The sequence below is a fragment of the Cyprinus carpio genome, chromosome B3, assembly GCF_018340385.1.
Source record: "Cyprinus carpio isolate SPL01 chromosome B3, ASM1834038v1, whole genome shotgun sequence".
Lineage (NCBI taxonomy): Eukaryota > Metazoa > Chordata > Actinopteri > Cypriniformes > Cyprinidae > Cyprinus > Cyprinus carpio.
The window spans coordinates 17966741-17979323 of NC_056599.1; the positions used below are offsets into that span (position 1 = coordinate 17966741).

The 12583-nt window shown below is 39.0% G+C and overlaps 1 protein-coding gene across 3 annotated transcripts; it reads left to right on the forward strand.

The window, feature by feature from the left end:
- The first annotated feature begins 9960 nt into the window (after positions 1-9960).
- LOC109056081 (interleukin-21 receptor-like) lies at positions 9961-12079 on the forward strand. Of its 3 annotated transcripts, XM_019073299.2 has the most exons (7): positions 10144-10186; positions 10433-10592; positions 10681-10795; positions 10904-11070; positions 11153-11304; positions 11530-11698; positions 11803-12079. In XM_019073299.2, the coding sequence occupies exons 2-7, from the start codon at positions 10436-10438 to the stop codon at positions 11823-11825; spliced, it is 783 nt and encodes a 260-aa protein (XP_018928844.1). In that variant the 5' UTR covers positions 10144-10186; positions 10433-10435; the 3' UTR covers positions 11826-12079. The 3 variants fall into 3 exon arrangements, with proteins under 3 accessions (XP_042575988.1, XP_018928844.1, XP_042575987.1); XM_042720054.1 differs by having other exon boundaries at positions 9961-10186; positions 10448-10592; positions 11530-12079; XM_042720053.1 differs by having other exon boundaries at positions 11530-12079.
- Positions 12080-12583: the final 504 nt, after the last annotated feature.

The following is a 12583-nucleotide window of genomic DNA, read 5'->3' on the forward strand; positions in this document are numbered from 1 at the left end:
CTCAGCAGGTCCTTTTCACCTCTTTGTCATCCAAGCAAACAGAGCTGATGAGAAATGTCACAAAGTTATGGGAACTGGACATTCTCCCCTACCGTAATGAGAAACAAGTCACTTGCTCCAAAGAGGATCAGGTGGCCCTTGAAATCCTGAACAAAGGAACTGTGAGAGTTGACGTAAATGGGATCCAGAGGTATGCTACCCCCCTGTTACTTGAATCCAGCATGACCAGTCTTAATGCCTCTGAAGACACGGTAATGCCACTCCTTCGTAGAACTGTAAAGAATCTCTTTAAAGACCCAGAACGAGCAGCAACCTATTCTGCGGAGATCAAGAAATTGGTGGAGGAAGGTTATGTGGCCAGACTTGACCCAAACAAAGCAACACAGAGCCTTGAGAGGTGGTTCATACCACATCATATGGTCACCCACAATGACAAACATTGACTGGTCTTTAACTGCTGGTTCCAGTACAAAGGGATGAACCTAAATGAATCCCTATGACCTGGTCCAGTACTAGGTCCATCACTCATTGGAGTCCTAATAAGATTCAGGGAGCAATCCATAGCTGTAAGTGGGGACATGAAAGGAATGTTCCATCAAGTTCGAGTTCTGAAACAGGACAGACCTATCCTGTGATTCCTTTGGAGAGATATGGAACGAGACAGAGAACCGGACATCTATGAATGGCAGGTGCTCCCATTCGGCACTACTTGCAGCCCTTGCTGCGCCCTGCACAAATATGTCCTTAACATCACAGAGTCTGGTGATGACCTACAATTCACTATTCAAAGGAGCTTCTATGTTGACAACTCTCTTCAGAGCCTGAAAACAACTGATAAGGCCAGAGGGCTGATTGACCATATTAGAGAGCTACTGGCAAGTGGAGGATTTGACATCCAGCAGTGGGCCTCAAACCAACCTGTGGTAACCAAGAGTGGTAAGTCATCTACCTAAGGAGGCACAGTCTACCAGTACCGAACTGTGGTTGTCACAAAAGGAAACAGAATTTCCTGAATCCACTCTGGGTCTGCACTAGCACTGCCCCACCGACACTCTTAGGTAAAAGCACCGTCCCTTAGGGTGCTTTCACACTTGGTTCGCTTGCCTGATCCACACCCGAGTTCGATTGCTCCCCCCTCCCCCTGCTGGACTGCGTTCATATTTTATTTGGGTCCGAACTGCGGTTCGTTCAAAGTCTTTGTTGGCACCAGCATTGCAGAGATACAAGAAACTACAAGTCCATAGGATTGGAAGTATGTGGACTCTGCTCTGAATCCTGCGGATGACCTTACAAAGGGAAAATCACTTGTGGATCTGGCCACTTCAAACAGAAGGACCAATGGTCCCCCGTTTTTCTTAATGCACTCTGATCACTGGCCAAAGTGTACTGTTCACAGTTCTCTGAAGGATGACAAGTCAACATTCTGCATCCTAAATGTATTGAGCTCCAACACAGAAATTCCTGATGCCAGCCAGTTTACAACTTACAAAAAAACTACTGGAAGCAACTGCACGTTGTGTTCATGGGGTGGCAAGTGGAGAGCCCTTAACAGCTAAAGATTTCCCACAAGCAGAAAAGACTTCAGTGGAGAGTATCTCAGCTGGATAGTTTCTTTGATGACTTTCAATGTCTGAAACAAGGTAAACCTCTCCCTTCTAACAGTAAACTGCTCACCTTGAGTCCAGAGTTGGACAAAGAGATGGATGTTATATGAGTAGAGGGAAGACTTCGACGAGCCGTGGCACTCAACATAGCAACTAAGCACCCAATTGTCCTTGACCCCAGTCATGCCCTTACCAAGCTCATCATTCAAGATTATGATCACCAGTTGAAACATCCAGGTTCAGAGAGAGTCCTGGCTGAAATCAGTAGGAGGCGTGACAGAGAGGCCATCCGCAATCACCAGTTTCGATGCACTGACTGTCGGAGATCGAGAGCCAACCCAAAAAGTCCACAAATGTCAGACTTGCCTGTAGCTCGATTCCAGCTATTTAAGCCTGTATTTTACTCCACAAGGATGGATTGCTGTGGGCCCTTCTCAGTGAAAATTGGACAGAGAGTGGAGAAGAGGTGGGGGATAATTTGGAAGTGTTTGACAACCAGATGTGTCTACCTAGACATACTATCAAGTATTGACTCTGATTCCTTCCTCATGCCACTTAGAAGTTTTGTGGCACATAGAGGAACACCCTTTGAACTTTGGTCTGATCAAGGGACTAATTTTAAAGGTGGAGAGAGAGAATTGTATGAAGCCTTCAAAGGTATGTCACCTGAGTTACGGCAACAATTAGCGAAGCAGAAAGTTCACTTCCACTTCAACCCACCTGGAGCACCTCATTTCGGAGGAGTATGGGAACAGCAGATACGATCTGTTAAATCAGCTCTGAATGCTTCTGTTGGTGCTCAATCTGTTACAGTGGAAGTCCTCAGGATGGTGTTAACTGAGGTAGAGGGAATAATGAACTCCAAGCCTCTTGGATATCTATCCTCTGACATCTCAGATATTGATCCTATTACCCCAAATCACCTTCTCATGGGGTGGCTTGACTGCTCACTCCCACCGGTTGTATATCCTCAAAGCGAAATGATCAGTCAGAAATTATGTAGCCACAGTCAGATCCTCACCAACTTATTCTGGTCTGCATTGGAGGGTGACACGGGAGTGGATTTTCAAACCTTTCCCATCCCACTTCAGCAAAAAAAAAAAAAAAAAAAAAAAAAATCACGTCCTGTTCCAATCCCACTAAAAAACTGGGGGAAAATCCCATCCCATCTCAATCCCAGAAGAATGACTCCCATTCCCTCCCACTCACGTGTTTTTTTTTTTTTTTTTTTTTTTTCGGATTCTGTCAATTATGAGAAAAATGTAGTTTTTTGTTATTTAATTGAACTGAAAGCCATCTTAAAGCACAGTGTGTGCTGCACACACATTCAATTTCATTTAAATCATCCATGGTAACACAGACGTTTTCTGTTTAAATGTATTTTTCACTTGAAAGTAGACATTACACTCTTTATAGATTTTATTATTATTTCAAAGTTTCTCGTTCAAGTTCACATGACCAATACGGCAGAAAATGCAACCTGTTTGCTTTAAATTATACTACAGAAGCGCAACATTTTGTTGTTATTCTGATTGCACACAAATAAACAGAGTCTTTACAGATTCAAAAGATGTATTACTTTTTAAGAGCAAGTGAGCGCACTGGTGCCTCCATCTGTCATGCTGTGAGCGTGCTGCTGTTCAGCTTCCACACACACTTCAATAATCGCACATTTCTGTAGGTTAACAGTAGATTGAGCGGCCATGTAAAGTTGTTACTACATACATCTTTAAGAAGAATAGCTATATTTAAGGTCGATGAATAATAGGTGGGCTTTTGGATGTCCTGCCCGATGTACAGTATTACCATACAGACCATCCATTAAAGATCTGTCAGTCACCAGCCACACCAAAGCAAACAGGAGGAGAGCATAAAGATACAGGGCAACTAGAATTGAGTTAAAAATTAAAATATACAGTTTATAGTTTATTTATATAAAAGATATATTTGTGTATAAAGTTGGGTATCATAGTGTTATTACGATTCCCGGTCCCACCCACTCCTGCTGACATTTTTCCTGTCCCTTCCCATTCACGTGATTAAAAGTGATTTTGTTTCAAATCCCACGGGATTCGCATGACCCGCATGATTCCCGAGAAAATGTCAGCCTCTAGTCTGCGTTCATCAAGTACTATCTACCAAATCTGCAGACTCAATCTAAATGGCAGAAGGATGTAGAGGATATTGCCATTGGAAACGTTGTTATGCTAGTAGACCCCCTATTGCCTATAGCAACGGTTCCCAAACTGTGGTGCATGCACCACTAGGTTTGCACAGACCGAACAGCAGGGGTGTGTGAGAGAATGCTTTTGATGATCTGTGTGCATTTTTTTGAATGGGCAAATGAAAGAGAATTTTACTTGCCCAACTGGACAACTACTCTAATCTAATTAAAACATCTAATTAGGGTAGCACCAAAATTTTGGCGAGAATGATTTTATTACACTTGGTGTAGATGGCAATTCATAATTCATAATCAATAGTAACAAGGTTGCGGCAGTTGAGCCGAGACCAAGAGAGTGCTGTTTTCCCCAGAAATCAGTACAATTGTAAATTTGACATTGATTTTAAACAAGACTTCAGACGAGTAGTTAATATTAAGTGACTTAGGGCATACATTTTAGTATAATAATGTCAGTGTGACTGTTTTTTTTTTATCTATTTAATGAAAATAGTTCCAAACAAACTTGCCAATCTCTGAGTAACACACAGCGGTGATTCATTACTGAATGATTCACGTTTTTGAATTAATAATTTGAGTCAATGATTCAGTGGTCCATTCATAAAGACATGCCCTGCTTCTCAATGTGCACCCTATCTGCCCTAAATAGTATTGAAAATTACTAATATCACATAGAATTTAGGATGGATAGTATGCACACTGGGACGCAGGCATAAACTTGCTTCATTCTTGAACGAATCAGCTGTCTGAACAAATCGTTTGAATGCATCAATGACTCACTCATTGAGACAGTCACTTGCTGCCACCTGCTGGCGGGTTACTTTCAAATGTAAAAGTAACTTTTTATTGTATTTTTTCCAACTTTTCATATTTGTAAATAAAAACACCTGATTTAAAACACCAAGCTCACAACATTATTTATTCTGTTGTAATTTTGCAATGTAAATGCATTCATCCTGCATTTCAGCTTCATTAAACTGTCTGTGTAAATGCATCTAAATGCCACTTTAGCTGCTTCTGTTTCTCCAGCAGTGGAAAGATTGATTTTGTTAATACTGATTTCAGTTGATTGGTAACAGCCCTATAGAGTCTTATTATATTTCCTTTTGTAAGTATTTTTCTAGATGTTATCCATGGTTTATTTCTCAATGACATGCAAACAAACAACCAGATAAAGGATTTCAAGAAAGAAAAAAAAAAGAAGGTATTCACTTCCTTCCTGTCACATGAGGCGGTCAAATTCCTACCTCTACTTCCAGGAAGCATGGCGAAGGCAAACCCTCCCAAAGAAATGTAATTTTCATGTTACTAATAAGTATTTTTTTGTTGACATATACACTCACTGGCCACTTTATTAGGTACACCTGTTCAACTGCTTGGTAACACAAATTGCTAATCAGCCAATCACATGGCAGCAACTTAATGCAATTAGGCATCTAGATGTGGTAAAGATGACTTGCTGAAGTTCAAATCGAGCATCAAAATGGGGAAGAAAGTGACTTCGAACATGGAATGGTTGTTGGTGCCATACAGGCTGGTCTGAGTATTTCAAAAACTGCTGAACTACTGGGATTTTCACGCACAACCATCTCTAGAGTTAAGATTGCTTTATTGAACATAATGGAAATACATACTTGCAGTGATGAATGGTGGACACCTTAGCTTCCTGAAGTGTGGTAAAAACTGTATACGCTCCCTGCACCAAGCTTGCTTACTCTACGTTCACCTTCCTCAAATCTTGCCCTGGAGGTCCAATGAGCTGCAGAGTTTAGCTCTAACCCTGATCAAAGTCACCTGCCTGTGATTTTCTAATGACCCCAAAGACATTGATTGGCATTGATTGGCATGCTCAGGTGTGTTTGATTAGGGTTAAAGCTAAACTCTGCAGGAAAGTGGATCTCGAGGTCCAGATTTGAGGATCCCTGCTCTACTTGAATGAAGATTGGAAAAACGTTGCCTGGTCTGATGAGTCTCGATTTCTGCTGCAACATTCAGATGATAGTGTCAGAATTTGGCGTAAAGAACATGAAAGCATGGATCCATCCTACCTTGTCTCAACAGTTCAGGCTGCTGGTGGTTGTGTAATGGTGTGGGAGATATTTTTTTGGCACACTTTTGGCCCCTTAGTACCAATTGAGCATCGTTTAAAAGCCACAGCCTACCTGAGTATTGTTGCTGACCATGTCCATCCCTTTATGACTACAGTGTACCCATCTTCTGATGGCTACTTCCAGCAGGATAATGCACCATGTCACAAAGCTCAAATCATCTCAGACTGGTTTCTTGAACATTTACTCAAATGGCCTCCACAGTCACCAGATCTCAATCCAATAGAGCAGCTTTGGGATGTGGTGTAACGGGAGATTCACATCATGGATGTGCAGCCGACAAATCTGCAGCAACTGCGTGATGCTATCATGTCAATATGGACCAAAATCTTTGAGGAATGTTTCCAACACCTTGTTGAATGCCACAAAGAATTAAGGCAATTCTGAAGGCAAAAGGGGGTCCAACTTGGTACTAGCAAGGTGTACCTAATAAAGTGGCCAGTGAGTGTATATATCTACGTAATCATAAAGGTCTCTAGAATCATTCAAACAAAACAAATCTTACAGGAGATCTGTAGTTTTTTGCATTCTTAGTCAAAAGTACAAGTGACAACTATAGTTGCTGGTGGGAAAATTACTTGTAAGTACAGTCGTGGCCAAAAGTTTTGAGAATTACATAAATATTAGTTTTCAAAAAGTTTGCTGCTAAACTGCTTTTAGATCTTTGTTTCAGTTGTTTCTGTGATGTACTGAAATATAATTACAAGCACTTCATACGTTTCAAAGGCTTTTATCGACAATTACATGAAATTTATGCAAAGAGTCAGTATTTGCAGTGTTGGCCCTTCTTTTTCAGGACCTCTGCAATTCGACTGGGCATGCTCTCAATCAACTTCTGGGCCAAATCCTGACTGATAGCAACCCATTCTTTCATAATAACTTCTTGGAGTTTGTCAGAATTAGTGGGTTTTTGTTTGTCCACCTGCCTCTTGAGGATTGACCACAAGTTGTCAATGGGATTACGATCTGGGGAGTTTCCAGGCCATGGACCCAAAATTTCAACATTCTGGTCCCCGAGCCACTTAGTTATCACTTTTGCCTTATGGCACGGTGCTCCATCGTGCTGGAAAATGCATTGTTCTTCACCAAACTGTTGTTGGATTGTTGGAAGAAGTTGCTGTTGGAGGGTGTTTTGGTACCATTCTTTATTCATGGCTGTGTTTTTGGGCAGAATTGTGAGTGAGCCCACTCCCTTGGATGAGAAGCAATCCCACAAATGAATGGTGTCAGGATGCTTTACTGTTGGCATGACACAGGACTGATGGTAGCGCTCACCTTTTCTTCTCCGGACAAGCCTTTTTCCAGATGCCCCAAACAATCGGAAAGGGGCTTCATCGGAGAATATGACTTTGCCCCAGTCCCCAGCAGTCCATTTACTATACTTTCTGCAGAAGATCAATCTGTCCCCTGGTGTTTTTTTTGGAGAGAAGTGGCTTCTTTGCTGCCCTTCTTGACACCAGGCCATCTTCCAAAAGTCTTCGCCTCACTGTGCGTGCATATGCGCTCACACCTGCCTGCTGCCATTCCTGAGCAAGCTCTGCACTGGTGGCACTCCGATCCCGCATCTGAATCCTCTTTAGGAGACGATCCTGGCGCTTGCTGGACTTTCTTGGACGCCCTGAAGCCTTCTTTACAAGAATTGAACCTCTTTCCTTGAAGTTCTTGATGAACCTATAAATTGTTGATTTAGGTGCAATCTTAGTAGCCACAATATCCTTGCCTGTGAAGCCATTTTTATGCAACGGAATGATGGCTGCACGCGTTTCTTTGCAGGTCACCATGGTTAACAATGGAAGAACAATGATTTCAAGCATCACCCTCCTTTTAACATGTCAAGTCTGCCATTCTAACCCAATCAGCCTGATATAATCATCTCCAGCCTTGTGCTCGTCAACATTCTCACCTGAGTTAACAAGATGATTACTGAAATGATCTCAGCAGGTCCTTTAATGACAGCAATGAAATGCAGTGGAAAGGTTTTTTTGGGATTAAGTTAATTTTCATGGCAAAGAAGGACTATGCAATTCATCTGATCACTCTTCATAACATTCTGGAGTATATTCAAATTGCTATTATATTTATGTAATTCTCAAAACTTTTGGCCACGACTGTACATACAGTATCATGGGGAAATGGGGTATACTCTGTTAATAGGTTTTTGGTCTTGTTTTCTGCTTTATGCTTTCATAATATCCCACCTAAAACATAACTTAACCTTTAACTGACACTTCTACTGTACAGTAGACCTTAATTTGATAGAGACTAAAGCTGTCAAAAGGAGGAAATGAGAGAGCAATCTTTCCACAGCTCCACTGCCCCTCTTCTGTGTCTGCTTTTGCCACAAGGGGTGGGAATTTCCAGTTTTTAAGTGAAATCAGCAGTTTACAAACTTCAGGCAGTCACACAAAAAGAAAAATGGAAAGATAAAGAGCTGACGCATGGGATTAATTGCTGTAGATGATCTTTATCTTCCTTTTATGACATTTTGTCTTGTAAGGGGCAAACTATTGAGGCCCATTTATCCAGTTTGGATGCATTTCATTCTAATTGGTCAAGGACCCTAATTCTTTTTATGACTAGTAGCTTATGATTCCATTATAATGTTGAAATTCAGACAAGCAATGAGTTTACATTTAAATTATTATATGAAATCACCTACTACAGTCAGCCATTGAATACTATGGGTCTAAAAATATGTGTAATTTTCTTTCTTTTTTATTATATAGATGTAATATTTTCTTCATTCTATTTATTTTCATTTAACTAACACACCTCAAAGAATGAAAATACCTGCAGGTTCAGTAATAAGTAAATAAATAAACAAACAATCATGGGTGTAGCCTACACAGGATAATTATTTAAATAATCATATATTTTAACAAGAATATCATTAATTTCATGAATATCAAGGACTTTTGTCAGGGTTAATCCATTTGACCTAATCAATATGTGCCTATTCATAAAAAATTCACAAAAATTATATTTTACATATTTACATCACAAAGTATAGTTTGCAAATATGTTTATGTAAATTTATGAAACTACTTGTACCTTAACTGCAGTACTACTTGTAGGCTACTTATACTAAAACTGCTCACGTAAGGGAAAGTTCACCCAAAAATGGAAACTGTGTCATGTATAGTGTAATTGTATGAGATTCTTTCTTCTGTTGAGCACAAAAGATGATATTTTGCAGAACCAAACTGTTTTTTTTCTTTAAGTTATACCTTTTTATTATATTATATATATATATATATATATATATATATATATATATATATATATATATATATATATATATATATATATATATACATACATATATATTATTTGTCTATGAATAAAGTTTGATCTGTTGAAAGCAGTTATTTTTAGTTTGATGCCAAATGTTCCCCTCCTATTCAAAATTGACATTGAAGGGGTGCATACAACATATTTGCCCACCGGCAACTACAGTTGGAGATACGATTTTTAAGAAACATAAAAACCCGGGGAAAATAAATGCAGAACATATTCACAAAGGACACTATTAACATGACTATATGCATGAAACCATTCAGAAAAATGTGGGCACAAATGGGTTAAGTGAAATTATTAATAAAATGTAAGAATTTGATATAAAAGATGACACATGCATTTAATAAGTTTAGGGGGAAATAATGTAAGAATTTGATATAAAAGATGAAAAATGAATTTATTAATTTTTGGGGTAAATTAAATTTTTATCTGGAAATCAATTTACATTGTTTGTATTATGCAGTAACTTTAGTCATATAAAATATATTTCATAATTTTCCAGCAACAAAATTGTGGCCAGTGAAAATGCTGAGTGGCTAGTAATTTTGGAAAACCACTAGCTACAGTGGCTGGTAAGCAAAAGAGTTAATGTTAAGCCCTGTGTACAGTGAATACATGTATTTAGTCATTGCAGTTAAAAATGTGTTGTTTAACCAAAGTACAGTGGTGGGGGTGCTTGACATGTGTCAAACACTTGAAAGGGGTGCACGCTGCAAAAAGTTTGGGTTCCACTGTCCTAAGCGAATATGTAACCTGCAAAAGTTAATTTATTGTGAGAGTTTAGTGTGTAATTCCATTCGTGAAGTTTGGTGAAGTGAGAACCTTAAGATACCATCTTCACTAATGAGAGATTTTTCGATACAATTTGAGGTTAAGACCTCCTACATAAACAGGAACTTCTCTGTATATAAAGCCGTCTTGATGCCCTTCACTGCCTCAGACTTCAGCTTTCACTCTATTATGTAATATCTCTCTAATGCTTCAGAATAAATTTGGTGAGTTAATTTGAGACTTCTTTAAAATTTTAGCGTACATACATACTTGATTTTTAAGCATCTGGGTGTTTTGTCTTTTGCTGTTTATTCTCATTAGAATGAACATCTGATTTTTTTTTATCATTTGTAGTTTAAATGAATGGAACCTGAGGGGGTTTTATATTGAAGGTTTAAAATGAATCATTCTTGTATTCCTTACTTGTAAGTTGCCTCTAATGTTTTTAATAAATTGTTACATTTATGCAGTTCATGTCTTGTCAGTTGCATGTGCGGAGTTGTGTGTGTTCTGGCCAAGTTGAAGTCTGGAAGAGCGTGTTCTTACAGTTTTGTACAAGAATAATGACCCCCACTTGGATTTTCTGCATTTTCTTGGCTTTTTCAGTGCAGGTTAAAGCCGCTTCACAGGGTAAAACTTGTTTCTTAAATCTGCAGTTTCAGTCACAATGGATTTCCGAAAATGCATGACCATTTCCCTGTTTTATCTCTGACAAAAGGGCGCATCTGTGTGACAGATTACTGGCATACCATCAGCTGCTCTTTAAAACTACCAATCACATCCGCTAGAAACATATCATACTGGCTGGAGGCTCATTCGATCATCGGTAACCAGTAAGCATGCTCCAGTTATTCATTGTCTCTAAGTAATTTGTTCATTTTATTTTTGTAAATGGAAGTGTGCACTGAAAGATCTTCTCAAACATGGATTTTCACACACAGGGATTATAGCTGCCAACTTCAGCGAGTACATGAAGATCACATCTGCAATTTCACAGTAGATGTAGGCTTCAGGAGTTTTGATAAATATACTATGACACTTCACTATTTGGAAAATGGAACTGGGAATTCATCTCTGTTGGATGCTTCTTTTAAGCCAGCAAAGAATAGTGAGTATTTGTATGTAATCAAAGAAAAAAGTGATTTGCACAGTTTATATTTCACAAACATAAAGCTTCTCTCTTTTCTCAGTTAAAACAAAAACCCCATTTAATCTGACGTTACAATATGCAAATGGGACGTATCATTTCTTTTGGAAGAGTGGATATGAAAAACATACCTTCCGAACTGCTCTACCCATCATATATGAATTCAAGTACTACAAAGATGGAGATCCCACAAGTGTAAGACTGATTATAGTGATGATTCAATTATGAATGTCCGCCATTCATAGGACATGTTCTCTGTAAACATCCTCTGTTTCACCACATCAAAGAAACATATGTGACACCATCTATCTGTGTTTTCCTGTTGTGACAGTTGGATAAAAGCGTCTGCTAAATGACTAAATGTAAATGTAAAATAAATGTGCTCTATGAATGGCTTAACATTGACATTATTTTTTTAAGGAGGTCATTGTTCACCCAGAAAAAGAAATGATTCAGACTGAGGAAATGAAGCTTGATCCGGACACTATGTACGCTGTGATGGTGAAGAGTAAGGTAGATGACAGACAGGTCTACGGTGGAACGTGGAGCGACTGGAGCAGCACTGTGAAATGGAAAACAGCATACAGAGGTGAATACTGTGGTAGCTACTGCTCTATATTTACACACATTTCAAATATATCTCTTAACGTAAAATCAAAGTTGATCCATCCATGTTTTCTCTTATTCTTTAAGTCTCTGATTTTTGTACAAGATGAACCCAGGGAAGTCAGCAAGATTGCTATTGGAATGTTTGCAATGGTTGGACTTTTAATTCTGTTTGTATCCATTCCTGCTGCCAGGTAACTGTTTATCATATTCAGCTATTGCACCTCCAATGATTACAAACCCGAATCCAAAAAAGTTGGAACACTGTACAAATTGTGAGTAAAAAAGGAATTGAATAATTTACAAATCTCATAAACTTATATTTTATTCAAAATTGAATATAGATAACATATTAAATGTTGAAAGAGAGACATTTTGAAATGTCATGCCAAATATTAGCTCATTTTGGATTTCATGAGAGCTACACATTCCAAAAAAGTTGGGACAGGTAGCAATAAGAGGCCGGAAAAGTTAAATGTACATATAAGGAACAGCTGGGGGACCAATTTGCGACTTATTAGGTCAATTGGCAACATAAAAGAGCCTTTCAGAGTGGCAGTGTCTCTCAGAAATCAAGATGGGCAGAGGATCACCAATTCCCCCAATGCTGTGGCGAAAAATAGTGGAGCAATATCAGAAAGGAGTTTCTCAGAGGAAAAATTGCAAAGAGTTTGAAGTTATCATCATCTACAGTGCATAATATCATCCAAAGATTCAGAGAATCTGGAACAATCTCTGTGCATAAGGGTCAAGGCCGGAAAACCATACTGGATGCCCGTGATCTACAGGCCTTAGACAGCACTGCATCACATACAGGAGTGCTACTGTAATGGAAATCACAACATGGGCTCAGAAATACTACCAGAAA

What these genes read in the sequence shown, in the direction of transcription:
- LOC109056081 (XM_042720053.1), top strand. Translation starts at nt 10,436, where the DNA reads ATGTCTTGTCAGTTGCATGTGCGGAGTTGTGTGTGTTCTGGCCAAGTT. An exon ending in CATTCGATCATCGGTAACCA is followed by an intron (nt 10,796 to 10,903) that starts GTAAGCATGCTC and finishes TTTCACACACAG; the next exon opens with GGATTATAGCTGCCAACTTC. An exon ending in AAGATGGAGATCCCACAAGT is followed by an intron (nt 11,305 to 11,529) that starts GTAAGACTGATT and finishes TATTTTTTTAAG; the next exon opens with GAGGTCATTGTTCACCCAGA.